This window comes from Biomphalaria glabrata, chromosome 13 (assembly GCF_947242115.1).
Source record: "Biomphalaria glabrata chromosome 13, xgBioGlab47.1, whole genome shotgun sequence".
Taxonomy (NCBI): Eukaryota; Metazoa; Mollusca; class Gastropoda; family Planorbidae; genus Biomphalaria; species Biomphalaria glabrata.
In genome coordinates, this window is record NC_074723.1 from 22,988,003 (window position 1) to 23,007,712 (window position 19,710).

The 19,710-nt window shown below is 36.7% G+C and overlaps 2 protein-coding genes across 6 annotated transcripts in view; both read left to right on the forward strand.

Moving 5' to 3' along the window:
* The window catches only part of LOC106067664 (uncharacterized), a 56,364-nt gene extending 51,742 nt beyond the window's left edge, over window positions 1–4,622 (forward strand). For both annotated transcript variants that reach the window (XM_056007800.1, XM_056007799.1), the window contains one exon: window positions 1,731–4,622. In XM_056007800.1, coding sequence (XP_055863775.1) covers window positions 1,731–1,847 — 117 coding nt within the window. In that variant the 3' untranslated portion in view covers window positions 1,848–4,622. The remainder of the gene's footprint in view (window positions 1–1,730) is intronic.
* Window positions 4,623–7,678: 3,056 nt separating this feature from the next.
* The window catches only part of LOC106076808 (chitin synthase-like), a 53,046-nt gene continuing 41,014 nt past the window's right edge, over window positions 7,679–19,710 (forward strand). The window contains exons 1-6 of one of the 4 annotated variants that reach the window (XM_056008052.1): window positions 7,679–8,307; window positions 9,794–9,940; window positions 10,440–10,644; window positions 15,253–15,408; window positions 16,800–17,356; window positions 19,020–19,163. In XM_056008052.1, the coding sequence (XP_055864027.1) occupies window positions 8,065–8,307; window positions 9,794–9,940; window positions 10,440–10,644; window positions 15,253–15,408; window positions 16,800–17,356; window positions 19,020–19,163 (1,452 nt within the window). In that variant the 5' untranslated portion in view covers window positions 7,679–8,064. The remainder of the gene's footprint in view (window positions 8,308–9,793; window positions 9,941–10,439; window positions 10,645–15,252; window positions 15,409–16,799; window positions 17,357–19,019; window positions 19,164–19,710) is intronic. The other 3 variants (XM_056008050.1, XM_056008051.1, XM_056008049.1) reach the window with 3 other exon arrangements.

Here is a 19,710-nt window from a genome sequence, read left to right on the forward strand (position 1 = left end):
GGTCGCCTGTGCCTGCTATTTTTGGAACAAAACTATCTCCCATAGACTCTTCGATGGCTGCTCCATCTTTACGGCCGAATTACATGCAATATCGCTTGCACTTATGGCCGTCAAAGCATCAGAAAGGAGAACATTTATTATCTGCTCCGACTCCAAATCTGCATTGAAAGCTTTAGGGCGGATGAAGACTGACATTCCATTGGTACACAAGAGCCTAAAACTGTTGGACCAAATAACAGCCGACCGTAAGGATGTCACCTTCATCTGGGCCCCCTCCCATGTGGGCATAGAGGGAAACGAAACCGCAGACAGAGAAGCAAAGAGAGCCCTAAATCGAGCAGTGTCAGAAACCAAAATTCCCTGCTACATCTGAGACAAAGTATTGCCTCTGCCACCTATCGAGAGTGGCAGGATCGTTGGGAGGCTGAGACTCACAACAAACTCAGGCAGATTGTGGCGGATGTCAGGTGGCGACCCACATCTAAGTGTCTGACAAGGCGTGGTAGCACGACCATGTCCAGACTTAGGATTGGCCACACCTACACCACGCATTCCTTTGTACTGAAGAAAGAGGAGCCCCCACTTTGTGAGTACTGTGACTCTCGCCTCACGGTGGAACATATCTTCCTTGATTGCCCCAGATACAAGAATGTTAGGGAAAACTTTTTTTTAGAGCGCACAACTTTAAAACACTATTGGACAATGTCGACCCAGGGAAGATACTGGGCTTTGTCCGGAAGGTGGGATTGACTACGAAGATCTGATTTGTGAAATTGTGATCCTATAATATTTACATAAGATTTTTACTAATTATTAAATTTGTACTACCTTTACTATTATAACTGTGAATAGACCTTGTTTTTAATGATTTAACTGTATGGAATTTAGCTCTTGAAAAGGAGAGTAGTCCTTGAAGGATTACGGGCACGACATAGCCTAAATTGTGCCGATGTGCCAAAAACTCAAAACTCAAACTCACATTTGTAGGGGAAAAGTGAATGTGGTTGGTCGTTGTGCTGGCTACATAACACCCTCGTTAACTGTGGGTCTCAGAAACAGACGACTTTACATCATCAGCCCCATAGATCGCAAGGTCTGAAAGGGGAACTTTATTTTTCTTTACATTCCCCTCATGTTGTTGATGGTCATTGATTTTAGCACCTAATAGCACCAAAATACTGGTAGACAACTAAATAGCTGTAGCCGTATTATAACTAAAAACTTGAAATAACTTGAATAACTTATTTGTGAACAATACTAAATGTAACGTTTATTAGATTATAGACAAAATCAACTTGATATCAAATGAAAATAATTAGAGTAGACTTCAGTACTAAATATAAATGATATTTTGAACAAAATCTAATTCACTACAGTAACAAGTCTTTTCAGTCTCACGTTCTTGAGTCGTCTATCCTACTCAAGACTGGCGAAGACAATGCCTCAAATTCTGTGTCATTCACAACTAAACTCTTCCCACCGTCAACACAGAAACACACATACACTCTATTAAACTATCTCGCGAATAATTTTGTGGAAGGTCAGATAAAGATACGAGTCTTAGTTGTAAGCAACATGTAAAAACGTATGTCTAATTCATTGTCCAAATTGTTCAAAGGTGTCAACTTATAAGGGTATGATGAGGCTCATGATATCTCGGAAATAGAATCATATTTTTTTTCTTTTTATTAACTGTATTAGGGTTTTGTTCATTTTATTTCCAACTCCAGTTTGACAACTTGGTTCGAGCTACTTATGATTCCGGGGCTGAAAGCGATAATTTCGGCAGATCTGTCAGTGATGAAACTCCTTTGCTGAAAGAAAGACATTTGACAGAGAACGTTTGATTATATGCACAATTTGTTTGTTTGGGAACAGTGTTGATACAATTATTAGTAAACGTTTTATTTTGATGATATATTTTCACCCACTCTCTCTCTTTCCTTTTCCTCATCTGATTAATAGAGTTATTGACAATGTAATTATATATTTTTTTAAATGCCTAGCCCCCTGTGTCTAACATTTAACCCATCGTTCAAATTGTTTCAATATTTAGTTTTTCTTTTTTTTTTTTTATAAAAAAATATCATTCATAAATGTTTTGATTCATGCTGTTGAAGATAATTAATTTAAAAAAATGGACTATTTATAACCTAATTGATTGCATTTTTTCAATTCATTGTTCGTTTATGATAAATTATACTGTGGTCAATGATAAATAAAGAAAACAATAGTTTGTCATTTGTAATGAGGAAGACGAAAGTATATTTTTCTTTGTTATTTACAGACGTTTATATTGTGTTCAACTCGTATACAGTTAGCTTTCAGTGTCTTTGTCATATTTGTTTTTTGAATCTTTTGCTATGTAATGAATGATAGTAAAAAAACAACAACAACTAAATAGACTTTTGAAATATATTAATGTTATTTTTTTTTAGATTTATTGAATTTTAACATAAATGTTTATTTTACTGAAGTAATTTTTTTATTTAAATTGTATAACTGATTTTAAAATCTAAATAAGCAGCAAAACACATACACACGTACTTACATAAGCCCTTGCATTTAAACACAGACAGTGCTAACACACATACATATATTTATACATACATATGTTGTTGTATTTTCCATGCTGTTAGTTCTATTATATATTTTCAACATAACATTTGTTTTTGTTTTTCTGAACTATGTCTAACCAAAGAAAGATGATGAAACAAGCAAAAGAAAAAAAAAGTAAAACAAATCATATTCAAGGGGGAAATACTCAATATCACTGCTATATATTTTAATGATGCAGGATAAGATCTTTTTTTTTCCTAAATAAAGAAAATTATTTAATTACCACTAATTGATTAATTAATTGTATTTTTAACTAGTCCATGCATTGTCATCAACTATTTATACATCCCAAAATTTCAACTTAATCCGAGAAAGGGAAGTAAGAAAAGAAACCCCCACAGTACGTACTAAGCGGAATAACTCCAGTCATCAGTAGTTTGGCCTCAGTGTATCTACAACAAAGAAATGCCCTTGAACCTTAGAGATTTGATCACTCCATATGTCCCTCAGAGAGCCTTGCGCTCAATGGACTAAACGCTTTTAGTAGTGCCACGTTTCTCCCTCAAAAGTTACTGTCTGCAGGCTTTTTCAGTGCACGGACCAAAGGTTTGGAACTCACTTCCCATTGATCTCAGACAGACAGCATGATACACTACTTTCAGGAAGAACATTATGACCTACCTGTTAACAACTTTTTTAGATTGATTTGTCATATTAGCTGTCGTGTTTATGTTTGTAATCTTACTATAGGGCCTTAAGCCTACATTTTGTTTGTTAACAGCGCTTTATAAATAATATTATTATTATTATACAGCTCTCAATAAGTATTATTTATTTGCTTTATTCGATACCAAAGAAAATCATTAATTAGCAAATATTAATTAACTAAATGGTTTGTTTTTTTTGATTGATTCATGTTTTGCTAGGCACAACAGATAATGGTGTTAAGTTTCAACTTGATCCAAGAATATGTGTGGAAGAAATAACATGTACAAATAATATAAGATATATAACACAAACAATATATAAGCTTTGTAGAAAGATATGTATTTTATTGATATGTATTTTTTCCCATGGTTTGTAAAACCTTTTCGTCAATTACTATTGTATAAAACATTTAATTATCAGTTACTACATAGCTGTTCATTTCCAGATTGTGTAAACTTATACTCATCAGCGTTTTAATCAACTAAACGTTTACTATTTAGTAACTATTTAACATTTATTTATCCATCTATGTCTTTATCTATCTATCTATCTATCTATCTATCTATCTATCTATCTATCTATCTATCGATCTGTCTGTCTGTCTGTCTGCCTGTCTGTCTGTCTGTCTGTCTGTCTATCTATCTATCTGTCTATCTATTTGTCATCTGTCTGTCTGATTGCCTGTCTGTCTATCTATCTTTTTATCTATCTATCTGTCTGTCTGTCTAATTGTCTGTCTGTCTATCTATCTATCTAATCAACATAACAATATTTTTTTAAAATTGTATTGCTTTCTTCATACTAATTACCTAAAGGAATCTGAGATAACCATATTCTTTCCTGTAAGCTGGCGTTCTTTTTACAGAACTATTTCATTTCCTAGGAAAGAAGTTCTTATGTTGTTATATTTGAACTTGTAACTGTATGAAACATCATAAACACTCATTCCTAGTAGAACGAAGTAGACATTGTGTTGGGGTCTTCAAATAAAGTTCTTGTAATGTCAGTACAGCTCGATGAAAAAAAAAGGAAAGTGTTTTAATAAAATAGAATAAGAGAGAGTGTTTGTATGTTTGTGTGTGGGTGAGATAGAGAGAGAGGAGAGAGAGACTGTGTGAAAAAAAATAGATTATTTATACATATGTTAAAATGGTAATTATTACACGTCCTCTATCATTCTTTCATTTTTCACCTCCTCTGTTAATTTACTTTTACAATAATTATAACTATTACTTTGACTCTAAATATTTAAAATTTATCTTTCTTAATGAAAACAAAAATATGTATATAAGCACATTCTTCCCCAAAATCAATTGAACTGTAAGTCTTCTTGTAAATAAATTACTGTATCACTATTGCCTATTTGTTGCTTGATTACTGAGTAAAATCAATTAATGAGGTTAAAAACTTGACATTTCTGAGCCTATAGTTATTGTTAAAACCAATAACTTGGGAGTTGATTCACTCTGTTGATTACACTTAGTAACAGTAGAGAAATAAGGGGACATAATGAAAAGACAACCAATCCAATTACAGTTGACTCAATAGTTGACCACACTCAGCACTATAGCGCGGCGCCGACGTGGACTCATGTAATTAACGTAAATTGTAGTACGTAGTAATATTTTACCATCACAAGGGGAAATAAAAGACAAGGGTCACAAAATGGAAATAGACTCTTTTGTTCCAATGGCAATGAAATCATTGAACAAAATGTAACTTTCACAATTAATGTTGGAGAGCAACCTGAGTGTGAACAGATAATTGTATGTTATTGACTCTTATAATGTAGAAGAGAAGAGCAGAGAACAAAAGCAGCCCCTCTTCATAGCATTTATTGATTTGATCAAGGCCTTTGACCTTGTTAACAGAAGCGGTCTGTTTGCTGTGCTAGAGAGAATCGGCTGCCCAAAAAAAGTTAGGAAAACTAGTGTCAGCTTTTCACGAAAATATGCAGGGACTGTGCAGTTTGAAAGTTCCTCCTTCAGGCCATTCTACATCAAGAGCGGTGTAAATCAAGGATGTGTACTGGCTCCAACAGTATTTGGCATCTTCTTCTCAGTCGTACTAACCAGTGCTTTTAAATCCATGGAAGACGGAATATATATCCATAGCAGATCCGATGGAAGGCTCTTTAACTTGGCACGTCTTTAAGCTAAAACGAAAAGACGTCGAATCTTGATAAGAGAGCTGCTGTTCGCCGATGAGGCGGCACTCGTATCTCACTCACAAGGAGGTCTACAGAAGCTAGTGAACGCCTTAGCAGCTGCTTGTCAAGAGTTCAGCCTTACATTTAATCTCTCCAAGATCGAAATCCTGGCACAAGACGTCGCAGAAATACCTGTAATACATATTGGGAACCACACCCTTTCAGTGGTGCAGGAATTTACCTACTTGGGATCAAAAATTGTCAGTGACCTAGATTTAGACATCGAGCTGACAAAAAAATAGGAAAAGCTACCACAGCATTGGCAAAACTCTCAAAGCGCGTCTGGGAAAATGCTAAAATGACCAAAGCGACCAAAATCCTAGTCTACAACGCCTGTGTTGTGAGCACTCTCCTTTATGGCAGTGAAATCTGGTCAACATACATGTACCAAGATCACAGATTGAATAGTTTCCACTTGCGCTGCCTGAGACGCATAATGGTCATCTCTTGGAGGGACCATGTCTCCAATCAGGAAGTTTTGAGATTGGCCAATATGAACAGCATGTATGCTCTACTGACACAAAGAAGACTACGCTGGCTCGGACATGTCACCCGCATGCATGATGGTAGACTCCCGAAAGATATCTTATATACTAAGCTTGTGAAAGGAGTCAGACCCAAGGGCCGCCCAAGACTAACATATAGAGATGTCTGCAAGCGAGACATCAGAGCCACAGGCATCAACAAAAGTATGTGGGAAAACATAGTTAAAGACCGGAGTTTATGGAGACAGTCTTTGCGTGCTGGGACAACCCTCGCTGAGAACAAAAGAATTGAAGCGGCTTTAATCAAGAGTGAAAAAAAAGAAAGCTGCCCTGCCCACTAGTCATGAATCAGATGCATACACATGTACGAATTGTAGCAAAGTCTGCCGCTCTAGAATTGGCTTGATTAACTACACCAGATTCTGCCCCGTCTCAAGACGAAACCAAAACCAGTGACTCATCTAGGCGCACCCATAATGTTAGCAAACTTTTCTATATTTATTCAACTCTTTTCTGAGAAAAGAAACATTAGTGCCGACTTAGGAAATATTCAAAATGTAAAAAAAACAAGGTTACAAAAGACAGTTTGTGTGGAACACAAACTCAAAATTGGCCCCCGAAGTGGTCCACCCAGGCAGGCTTCAATATTTTCAGAAAGAACATCCGAATGAAATTATATCAAAGACAAATAAGAATGGAGAAAGAAGGTTAACAGATCTTGTGTAGTGCCCCAACGGTCCCGCAGATCAAAGGATAGGTGAAAGTGAATGTAAAGTTAGATGTGAACCTGGCCTAACTAGTTCCCCTTTCAGACCTTGTGGTCTATAGGGCAGATGATGTTAAGTTCATCTGTTTTTGTGGCTACTGTTAACGAGGGTGTCATGTATCCAGCACAACGACCAACCTTTACTTTTTCCCAACTAATGTCAGGTACCCATTAGAGCTGAGTGGACTCAGAGGCGCCCAAAGATTCCAAAGTTGAAAATCCCAGTCTTCACCAGGATTCGAACCCGGGACCCCCGGTTCGGAAGCCAAGCGCTTTACCGCTCAGCCACCGCCCCTCCCCTAATTGATGTCTTATAATTGATCTAATTGTTTTGAAAAGGCTCAATCTCTTATTCGAATCCTCAAATAAAAAATAAAAAAAAAAAAATTTCCGCAATAAAAAAAAAAGGTTACAAAAATGAAGTTTACAAGATTACTATTTTTTTACTAATTAGCTTTTTCTCTTAAAAAAAAAACTGCTTGCATAACTGATTTTAAAAATTAGATTTTTCGCTTTCTGAAAAAAAAAAAGTAGCCTTTGCATCAGAACTTTGAATGGTCTAAAATATTGTGATGTCCGATTTTCAATATCTTTTCTAGTTTACGAGATCTAAACGGGACGGACGGACAGACAGTCAGACGGACAGACATTTCGCACAAAACTAATAGCGTCTTTTCCCCTTTCGTGGGCTGCTAAAAAAGAATTGGAGTGCGGGAAAACCCACTATACGTGTTCGATTTCCAGATAATCATATTTTGATAACGGTCAAACCGGATTTCATCGTGTGGTAAAATAACTAGTAATCCCCCCCCCCCCCCAAATGCCTAATTTCTAGGAAAACAGTTAGAGCCTTTTCGTAATCCGTGTTCAGGTTCTATTCACTCACTATCAGTCCACCTATGAAAATTGTGCAAGCTTATAAGAAGAATTATAATAAAACCAACTATATAGGCCCTTTTTATACAGACTTTTTAAAAAAATATACACTAGCTGTGTGGTTTGAAATTTGAAATAATAAATATATAATCAAATAAAAAAGCCTAATCAAAAAGATAATTAGGAAGTTTGAGCGTAAAATAAAAGAAAGAAGACACTCAAAATTTGATCCTAAAAACTGCTTGATATTACACGGATTTGACAATAAAAAGAAAACTCATACACGGGAAAGTCTTTGTGGCTCAGCGCAATGAATGTAGCCGGAAGGATAAAAAACACACTGGGTTACCTACACCATTCAACACATACACGGCGCTGTGTTACTTGAGCTTGTCAAGTTACAGTTACGTAAACATAAGGCTAGCTCCTTGTCAGTAGCATATATACATGACACACTCGTCATGGCCCAACCTAATTCCGCCGGTAGTCCAGGGATTGAGCTGACCATTCGAAAACAATGGAAAGTAGAGAGAAACATTGTCCAGGAGTTAACTGCGGAGCCGGTCCTGGTGTCCAAAGGGGCCACTGTGGCCAAGTGGATACTAAGTATGGTACTAGGTCTTGCCCTGACTTGTTCCATGGTGGTGACAAAAACTTCCTTCGTGTCTCTGAGCACGCACGTTCACAACATCACTTTGAACCAGGTATGTAGATGTAGCTGTATTTTTTTTTTGTTAGCTTTTATTTCCATGTGCTTTTCACAGTTATATGACAGATCGCTGTAAACAGATCTGACACTGACGCACTTCTATCCTAACCCTAAACCACCTCTATTCTAATACACTTTGAACCAAAGTGCTAAGCGATTTTTAATGGTAAAAATATATAGCTATTAGAATAAAAAAAATTATATTTGTAAAACAAAACCATATGTATACATTTGTATATACAAGACAAGATACAAGAATGACAAAGAGAAAAATAGAAATACATTTAAATGATCAAAAGTAGGTTTAATCCATTAGAAAGAACAAATTTAGGATAAATAAAAAAATGTATGTTGGTTTTGTGGCTGACCGGCCAAATCAACCTGGCTATGGCTTGATCACCTAACGAAGGGGGTTAAAATTCGAATCCCTATTAATTAATAGTTTAGAATGGGTGGACCTTTGGACAAAGGGTTCGTTGACCACATGAAGAAAACTCTGGTATGACAGTTAGTCTTATTCCTAGTTTTGGAAGAAGTCCTTCAGTTTGTTCGACTGTCTATGTGGCCTTTAGCTTGTCTTTAACTTTGCCTTGTTAATTCGTAGTCTAACTTAATAATTACCAAGAAGCATTGCTAGACAGTGTTATTGGTAATTTGTGTAAGAGTGTGCTGTCTTTTGTCTTTTTTTTAAATCGTTCTCGGTAACTCGTTAATAGATCAAACATCAGAAAACTCTTACTTTAGAAATATATTTATTTTTATAACTTTATTTTCTCAAATAATGTTTTTGTTATTTACAAGTTACTGAAGAATATGTCTCTTAATTACTGTTATTGCAATTATTTTACTAGTATTAGTAAAGACTCTATAAGTATTTGACGCATTATTTTAAAAGTTGTATAGACTATCTGAAAAAAACAGCTTACAGATTTAATTTTTTAAAAAATAAGAGAACAATCTTTTTTTATATATTTTTTAAAACAAGGATTATACGTTGTGTATCAATTAGTCTGGATCAGTCATATAATTAAATTTGAAACAGATCTAGACCAACAAAAACAGATTTGTGCGATTATTTATTGATTCTTGTGTTGTCAGCTAAAAGACATAATTGTGGAACATTTCAGGTCGATCCGAGATTGGGTGCCAGAGAAATAAATATTTTACCAGACAAACAGACAGACAGACTGAGTGAGTTGATATAAGCTTTGTAAAACAACAAAAGTGGCCGTTGCACATAAACTTTGCATGTTTAAAAAATATCATGAAATCGGGATTCACACCAACGTTTCCTGTTTTTTAAATCTAAACCTGACTGATAGACAGACCAGGCAAAACTTATAGCGGCTTTTACCCTTTTCTAGCTGCCAAAAAATCACATTTAAATTATTGGAATGTATAGACAGAGATATCATCTCAAAAAGACAAAATTCTTAATGTTTTCAATAGTTTATTGTTTGCTTGTTTGTATTTAACTCAAGGATCTGTACAATGCTGTGTATATAAGTCATTTCTTGGTGCTGTACTTGTCAATCACAGTCTTGTACAGCCTTCAGTTGCTGAGACAGTGCTGGCATGTTTTGAAATGCAAGCTGGAGACATGGCCCAACGTCAAAACTTCAGCTGCAGTAAGTAAAACGACTCTTAGCAGTTTGGTATCAATCAATCAATTCTTTTTGTCTCCACCTAATTAGTCTAAACAATAATTGAAACAACATAATGCGAAGTGAAACATTTGTGAGCTGTCCTTTTAGCAAACTTATTTGGGAAAAGTAGTTTTGGTGATGCTTGAATCATTGCAACACTTTATGGAATATGCAGAAAAATCTCTGAACTTTCTCATTTCTACTAGAAGTTTACTGCTATACTAACGAAGTGAGAAAGCGAAACACTTCTGTTAGCGACAACATAGATTCCACTTGGCATGAAACAAGAATGCGTTTCACTGTAAAATGAAATCAAATCCCAGATACTTTAAAATAACATTAATCTTTAATGCAAATTTAAATCAAGTATCAAATTTCTTTTAGACTATCTTAAAATGTATCTAAATAATATAAAACACTTAATTATCATGCTTGGATAACATGTAAATTTTACAGTATTAATTTGTTATGAATTACACAGTGCGTTCTCTCTGGCTCTCTGGAGGCTGCCGGTATTACACTGTTGTCTTTGAAGGTGATTCCTTACCTCGGGCCCACCCGAGGGACATTTGTAATGGTTCTATCTTTGGTTGTACCCATAGTATGTGAGACTTGGACTTCTTTACGTCTGAATTACGCCATTAGCATGAAGATAGCTTACGTGTTTGGTTGTCTCTGTATGCTGGGTAAGTAAGTGTTAGTGTTCTCTTGTTAGAGTAGACATATTAACTAAAGGGGGATCTACGCAAAATTTAAATAGCATTGTAATTTAGAGTAATTTCTACACTCTAATCCTAAATGACCCGTGTTTATATTATCTACTCATATCATTTGTCTTTGAAAGCCAAGACACACATTCAAGAAAGTCCATCGAGCCTTTTCTTCATATTAAGTCTTGAAGATGGGGAAACATTTAAAAAGTTGGTGAAGGCAACTTTACCTTCAACTGCCCCTTAGTCTGTTGGACTGTTTGGGCACCATATATGATCTGTAGATCGTCTTTCTCTATTCCTGTCTTTTGTAAAGATTAGAGACTGTACCATAGACAGGCACTTTTGTTGATGTGTCCACTCATTGCTTCCATTGTTATAGAAGGCATAACTGTATACTTATAACTATACTTTAACCCTTGTATCCATCATTTAACCAGAAGACGTATGTCTGGTATATACGTGAACATTGTTTTCATTATTTCTATGTATTATACTTAAAGACATGGGCGTAGCCAGGATTTCTTTTCGGGGAGGGTTTTGGGGGGGGGGGGGATTCCCCCCCCCTACTTACTCTCCCCCCCCCCCCCGCGGAAAATTTATATATATATATATATATGTGTGTACATAATTAATCTTTATTACATTCTGACCTTTTCGGAAGACGTTTATTGTTTATTGTAGACTCCCCGCCCTTGCTAGCAAGGGGGTCTGGGGGAGTTCGCAGCGCCGCCGAGCACTATTTCTGGTATTGAAAGCCAACAAAATGCATATTCTGAGGTATCTACAGTGCATTATCTTGCTATTAAAAAGATTTATTTCAAAAACCTAATGTGCTATTCTTATTGACTTAGACCCTCTCGCGCCGTTGGGCGCATTTTCCGGCAAGCTGTTTCCGCAACTCTTATTTTGCGTAATTCATTTTGTCGGAAAACATGTCCCGCAAAACCTCATGCGACGCTCTGTCACAACCTTACTAAGGATTCGACTCCCAGTTCGGCATGATTTCTTTGATTTAGACCCGATCTCTATGACTGACTCCTAAAATCTGTCTTAGCCATCTTTGTTGAGACACATTTAATGATTTTCAATTTCGGCAGAAGACTATATACACTTCATTAATGGAGCCCAAGCCACTGGTAGAAATTTGTAACCTTTCTTGACTACGCTCTTGGAATTAAATGCCTGTATTTCGCTTTAGATTTTATATCGAAAAGTAAAGTTTTTTCGTCAAAATCATCTGAGGGGTTTTAAACTAAAAAATCTCTGGGTTTTTTTTGTTTTGTTTTTAATTCAAAACCCCATTTAGCTACGATCATAGAATTTGGTGACTGTAGTTTGCTTTAAAATAATATAGAAGAGAGAGGTTTTCAACTCTAAACGCTCTGTAGGGGAATTTTAAACTCAAAACCATCTGGAAGGATTTTAAACTTTAAAGAAAAAGCCATCTGGAGGAGGGGGATTTAAACTCAAAACCCCTTTGGCTACGCTCATAGATTTTATAGTGTGTAATTTGCTTTTTTTTTATATTGAAGAGGTACTTTTTAGCTTCAAACCGCAACTGGAAGGGGGAGGGGGGTTAAACTCAAAACCCCTTTGGCTACGCTCATAGAATTTTTAGTGTGTAATTTGCTTTTTTTTTTATATCGAAGAGGTACTTTTTAGCTTCAAACCCCAACTGGAAAGGGGGGGGGGGTTAAACTCAAAACCCCTTTGGCTACGCTCATAGAATTTTGAGTGTGTAATTTGCTTTTTTTATATTGAAGATGGGCTTATCGTAAATTTTGGATGGGTTTTTTAAATCAAAATCTTCCTCAACTGTGCTGTTGGAATTTCGGGATTGTTGTTTGCATTTTTTTGTTTTGTTTTATAGAAGAGGGGGATTTAACTGCAAAAACCTCTGGTAGGGGTTTTGAAATTCAAAACCCCCTGTAGGGGGGTTTAAACTAGAAGCCCCCTGGTAGAGGGATTTGTATCTCAAAACCACCTGATAGTGGTTTTTAAAATCTCAAAACCCCCTGGTAGGGGGATTTAAACTCAAAACCCCCTGGTAGAGGGTTTTTAATTCAAAACTGCCTCGGCTGTGCTGTGGTAAGTGATGATTTAGTATTAAAATCTCACCTAAAATAAACATGAAAGCAAAAATCAGTCACTTAATTCCGTCCCCCCCCCAGGGCGGGGGGGGGGTTTGAACCCCAAGAACCCCCCCTGGAAGTTTAAACCGATAGTTCATTGACACGTCACAGGTCTGTACGACGTGGTAACCAGATATTGGTCAAAACTGACCACAGGTTGTGACGTTGCAGGTCAGTGTTCAGGCCTTCTTAACGAATGGTCTTGCTTGAATCTATTTAATTGTTATTTTGAAAAGGCTGTGTATATATAGATAAAGACAGAATGTCTTGTGGAAGTCGACCTACTGGCATTCTGCAAACGTGGTGGCCAAGCCAGCCAAGGCGTCTGCTGCTGATAATAACGCGGATGTCCTGGCATCCTGCTCTTTGTAGCACTTCCTCATTGGTTATCTTATTTTGCCACCTTATTTTAAAGATCCACCTTAGGCATCGGAGGTGGAAGAAATTCAGCTTTTTTTCCTGCCATGAGTAGGTTGACCATGTTTCAATTCCGTACAGCAAGGTGCTCAACACAAAGGTCCGATAGACTAGGGCTTTAGTATTGTTAGTCAGCAATATGTTGTCCTACACTCTTTTCTGCAACCGTGACATGGTGGCCATTGCTTTGGCTATCCTGTTGTTTATGTCTTTATCCAGTAGAGTGTTGTTGGATATGATGGAGCCAAGTAGCAAAAGTGATCCACAATTTCTAGTGGTTGGCCATTAATGTTTACTTGAGGTGCATTATTTGTGTTCTGGACTAGTATCTTAGTCTTGCTTTGACTAATGTTTAAGCCGAACTTCGGACAAGCAGCAGATAGTTTGTCAACCAGGGACTGAAGCTGAATATCAGAATCAGCCACAATAGCTGCATCATCAGCATACAAGAGTTCCCTGATAAGTATCTTCCTAACTTTGGTTTGTGCCCGCAGCCTTAATACATTAAATAGTTCTCCAGATGACCTTGAGTGGTGAAACACACCTTCGTTTATGTCGTTGTACGCATGATGCAATAGACAGGAGAAGAATATGCCAGAGTAGGTGCGAGCACATATCCCTGCTTGACACCACTGCTAACCTCAAAATGTGCTCATTGGGCTCCATTGGGCTCCATTGAATTTGTCAGTACATTTCGTTTCCTCATGAAAGCAATGAACTTCAGTAGTTTGGGAGGGCAACCTATTTTCCTTAAGAGTTTGAAAAGGCCACTTCTGCTGAACATGTCAAAAGCTTTAGTCAGATCAACAAAAACGATGTAAATGGGTCTGTCTCTCTCTCTCTCTCTCTGAGTTTCTCGTGCAGTAACCGTAGAGAGGATATCATGTCTATAGTGGATCTACAACTCCTAATAGAAGGCAGGAGAGCCGCTGGTCGCCCACTTTTACGTTATACGGATGTGTGCAAACGCGACATGAAGCTCTTCAAAATCGACACTAGCAGCTGGGAAAAAGTAGCACTGGATAGATCCACATGTAGAGAGATCATAAAGGAAGGGTCTCGAATTGCAGATGCCATAAACATCAGAAGCAGAAAGAAGTGTGAAAATGAAACGGCGCCTGGTCATTACATATGCCCAACCTGCGATCGCAGCTATAATATATATATATATATATATATATTTTTACGAATCTCACTATTCAGGCTCTCTGCAAACTGCACCATACACCCCCCACTTAAAGAACTTGACAACTCAGGGCTCCAAAGTAACGTAACACTTTAATAGTTGAATAAATCTGAGCCAATACTGTACAATTGGCAACACGTACACTGTACCAATATCTCTCCGATAACACTGTACCGCCGTATCAACTCTTGCACTGGCCTCTCCGTCTCATTCCGGGCTTGCACTGGGTTCAACAGTTCAGGACTGACTTCACACACTAGGCTCGTTGTGTCGGACTCGATTACAGACCAAGATCAAGACGCCGGTCGTCTTGCCTGTACTTGACAGTACTCTGCACTGAACCGTCGTAATGCTCCGTACAGAACCACACCGCTGAACTTCACTGAACTGTAGTATACCGGATTGTATTGAACTGTGTTCGGAACGTTTTTCTGAACCGTCTTGACTGCGACACCTCCGCTCTTTATATAGGGTCCCTGCTGGCCTTCTAGAACCAGACGGAATATCACTCGACGTTTGTAGTTCCGTCACATGACTACATCCCTTGTGACACCCCTGAGCTCTGTTCACGACGCCGATCCTTCCCGAACCGTCATGTTGACACCCTGTCTCGGCTGACCGTCGTAACTCGTCACGGTTGACCGCTCGTCTAGCATTTGCCTGGGGCGATTTGCGTCGGCTGACTACACACGCAATACTACCTCCATCTGTGCCACCACCAGGTTTATAACAATATATATATATATTGGGTATCTTTAAATATAAATCTTCAAATATAAACAAAAAAATACAAATCTCCGCCTAGAATGACTTAGCAGTTTTTTTCCTCTGTATCATTCCTTCTAGCTGGTTTAGGGTTCTTCATCTACCTTGAATACGATGTTTATGCTGACCAGAGTTACAGCATATCTCACATAGTGCACATGGTCATTTGTCTGATTATCTTGAACTTCACATGGTTACCTTGGTTACTAAAGTACATCAGCAACAGTGGCTATAATAGTATGTCTGCAAGTATTTTTTTTTTTGTTTAGATTTCTTTAAGAACTTTTTTTTTTCCTAAGTAAAAGTCACTTCAACAAGAACTACGCTATTAGAGATTTTCATACATTAAGTCAAAACAATAAATAGCTTTTGGTTGTGTTTCCTGTGTACAAGAGAAAGGAAGTATTGATAATGGCTGCCTGGACTTGCGCTGGACTGTTGTTCGGTCGTCGCTATGGTCCCGAGTTCATACCCGCCCTCTGCCATCCCCCATCAGGTTTGGACTAGGAAGATACGAATAGTAATCAACTCTGAAGGAATATCCGAAACATGTAAAGCATATTAGAAACATTCGGTTGTTTGTTTTTTTTTTTGTTTTTTTTTTTAATCATCAAATTTTCTAAACTCATTCGTTTTTATAGCACAAAATTATTTCAATATGGAGGAAGCGTTCAACTTCCATTCTTTGACCTAAAAGTTATACAGAAACAAAAGGGGGCTAACTCACTAGCGGTCATAAAGTAGATTGAATTCGAAGATAAACTTCCACACCTTAAAATATTTTTCATTTTTTTGAAGCTCATTTCGTTTTTCCTTTAGTTGGCAACAGGCTTAATTATGGCGTCATTAACATTGTTTAGTTTATTGTGAAACTCTCCAATAGAAATATCTTTGTGCAGACATAGTTGTGTTTTAAATATTGCATTGCATTTGATTATTGTAGAAGTATTCGTCCTACATAAAATCTATCCCGTGGGCCTATGACTAAGACGAATCTAAATTTTTGTGTTACAATGAAAGAAGTGGAGATGCCAACACGTATGTGGGCCCCCTGTGGGCCCTTTCTTTGGTTATCAGTGCACGACATAGGACTGGTCTGAACATTATTGAGCAAAACTAGTTTGAGGGGTGAAATTAAATTACAATAGCGCTTTCAGTTTTTAGCAGGTCACTCGTGACTTATTGTAGCTGACATTGATTGTAAGGAGCTAAGCATGTCGTATACCTTCAAGTAGGTATAGTGAAAACTTTATTGAACTATAAAATATCAATAACCACAATTATATCTTCCTACATTTAAGATATTATTAAAAAAGGTTCTGATTTTTACTCAGGGTTGACATGCTGATATGGTGCCTTCGTTCAAACAATATCTAATGCCCAGGCATTCATCTCATTATCATTATTAGATGATCCGTAGTTACTTTTGACTGAAGGAGCCAATAGAATTTGTATAATATGCCAGACTAACTGATATTATTGGTCGAGAAAGGAACATTTATCTAACTGATATCTTTTGTCGACAAATGATTTTTTTCCCTCTATTTTTGTTCATTGGACTAATGGGTATCATTTGTATGAATGTTTGGGATCTATAAAACTTACTAATGATTTACTGTTTACCACAGGAACTCGGACTAACGGTGGAAACATCCAAATACCACAGCAGGTTCTTACTGCTAACTGTGGGGCCAACACTCAATGGAAAAGTTCAATCATCCTTCAAACAACAAAAATTATCGCTCTCTTCATCTTTTTCTTCATTTTTTATTTCCTGGACACGGACTACCATTTGCGATTCGACGCTGATGTCCACAGCAGTTTCTTGGCCGCCTGGGATTTCAACAATTTTATTTCTGTCACCACCTGGATGAACTTTATCCTGTTTCTGATTGGAGCTTTATCTAACTATGTCCTAGTTTGGGGCATTGGCTATATGAACTTATGCAGGTGGTCTCTAGTTGTACCAGTACTGCTCTCACTGCCTTTTTGTGTGGTCATTTTTCAAGTTCAAGAACTGTGCTCTGTTCAGAATGACATCGACTTATTTTGTAGCTCAAAAGAATTTTTAGAAAACAAAGACTATATTATAGTCACTACAGTTCTATTGACTTTAGGTCAGGCTCTAGTGCTGGCAAGGCTGATGATAAAACAACAGAGTAGATATATGCTGGCAGAGAAAAGGGTATGTATTAGTTTGACAAGATTTCTAGCGTACTAATAATGGTTATAATAGTAATACAAGGAATAAACAGATTAAAAGGAAACTTGTATTGTTCAATGTTTCGATAAATTATCTTATCGTGTGTAAATGATTTTCATTTTTACGCATAATAATTATGAACATTAAGATATTTTTAAAAAGTGCTTAGGTAGCTGTCTTTTTTTTTTGGCAGCCCCCGAAAGGGGAAAAGACGCTATTAGTTTTGTGTTTTGTATGCATACAAGTTGGACTTAATTTAAAACAACAATTAATAAATAGTTTTTCATATTATCGCGTGAACTGCTGCTCCACAATGTTGCTATAGAACACTTAACTAAAGTAATTAAAGGAATTTTTTTTTAAGGAAATGTTTTTCTTGATGAATAAGAGATGAACACTTTACAAAACAATTAGATCAATTAGATATTCATTATAAGACATCAGGTTGGTCATGCTCACATTAAACTTCACATTCATTTTCACCTATCCTATGGTCTTCTAGACCGCTGGGGCACTACACAAGATCTGTCATCCTACTTTCTTCATTCTTCTCTTTCATTTGTCTTTAATAGAATTTTATTATGATGTTATTTCTAAAAATATCGAAACCTGCCTTTTTACCTGCCTGGATGAACCACTTCGGAGGCCGATTTTGAGTTTGCGTTTCCACACAAACTGTCTTTGTAACTTTGTTTTTTTTTTTGTTTTTGTAATTTGATCTCGTTACTATGGCAGTCCACTTTATGTTACATCTTTTTCGTTAATCAAAGCAATGGGCTACCATCATTCAAACAAAACTATAAACTAATAACATTAAAAAAATGCTTTTATCAAAAGCAATATTCTGATCTCTACTGTAGAAATAGAGACTTAGTTAATATTATTAGTTAGTTAGAGATGCACCATAGAAGACGTATATTGAACGGGACAAGTGACGCTTGGGATATTTTGGGTTAGAGACTGAAAATCAGTTAGCGGGTAAACACGTGTTTTATTTGACAGAGACTCTGACTGTGGCCTTTTATTGGATTAAACTTATTATTCATTATTCATCAGTGTTGACCACATCTTTTTACTAGTTAAAATCGGTGGTGTTGATTATGTGCTGTTGTTCAACTACATTGAATACACCCGAACAAGAAACCCAAACACTTGCTGAGTAATTGATTGAAATCTAACAATCATTTACAGTTGACTTCAGTACAGGATAAACATCCATTACAATATATAAATTCTTATATTAAATACTATATCTTTCAATTCACACGAGTCTAATAGTTGTACGCTGCAACAAATATTTCATTTATTGCTATTTGTTTTATACAAACATTGAATCACACTTTTTGTCCGCTAGTTGAATAGAACGAGGCATACACATTTTTTATAAGAACATGATGCCGCCTCGCTTATAAAGTTGGAATTTATATTAAACAACTGTAGACAATACTATTATAATTGAGAGAGGCATTCACATTATCTTTGATACGATTAGGTTGACTAACTCTATGCTGATAAGACCAATCATCCCAAGTTATTTTTTGAGTTTTTGGCACTTCGTTAATGAAATATTATCTCGTTTAGATCACATGTATATATAGGTTATGATAGGTCGATACGTTTTACACACTCAATGTTTTTTTTACAGCTTTTCTGGATTCCTGTCTCTTTCTCTGGCACAGTCGATGCAAGTTTATTTCTAAACTGTCGAGATACTATTTCTGAACTCGAGTGTCCGTGTCATGTCAACTGGCCGTCCAAGATTTTGATATGCACAACTATGTACAGGGAGGTAAGATCAAGTTTTTTCCCACAATGTTTAGCTCTTTTTTAACTCTGGATATTCTTTTTAATGGACGACTGCTAGCTACCATCCCCTGCCGTCCTATTTAGACTTGGATGTAATTATTTTCGTTTCTGGAGCATTGTATGAAACTGGCATAAGTTCATTAATAAACAAGGTTACAAAGACAATTTATGTGAAAACACAAACTCAAAATCGACCCCCGAAGTAGTTCATCCAGGTAGGTAAAAAGGCAGGTTTCAATATTTTCTGAAAAAATATCAGAATGAAATTCTATCAGAAGTGGTCCATCCAGGCAGGTAAAAGACAGATTGCAATATTTTCAGAAATAATAGAAATATATCAGAATGAAATTCTATCAAATGCAGATTAAAGAGTAGAATGGAGAAAGAAGGTTGATAGATCTTGTGTGGTGCCCCAACGGTCCAGCAGACCAGGGAATAGTGAATGTGAAGTTAGATGTGAGCCTGGCCTAACTGATGTCTTATAATGGGTATCTAATTGATATAATTGTTTTGTGAAGGGTCAATCTCTT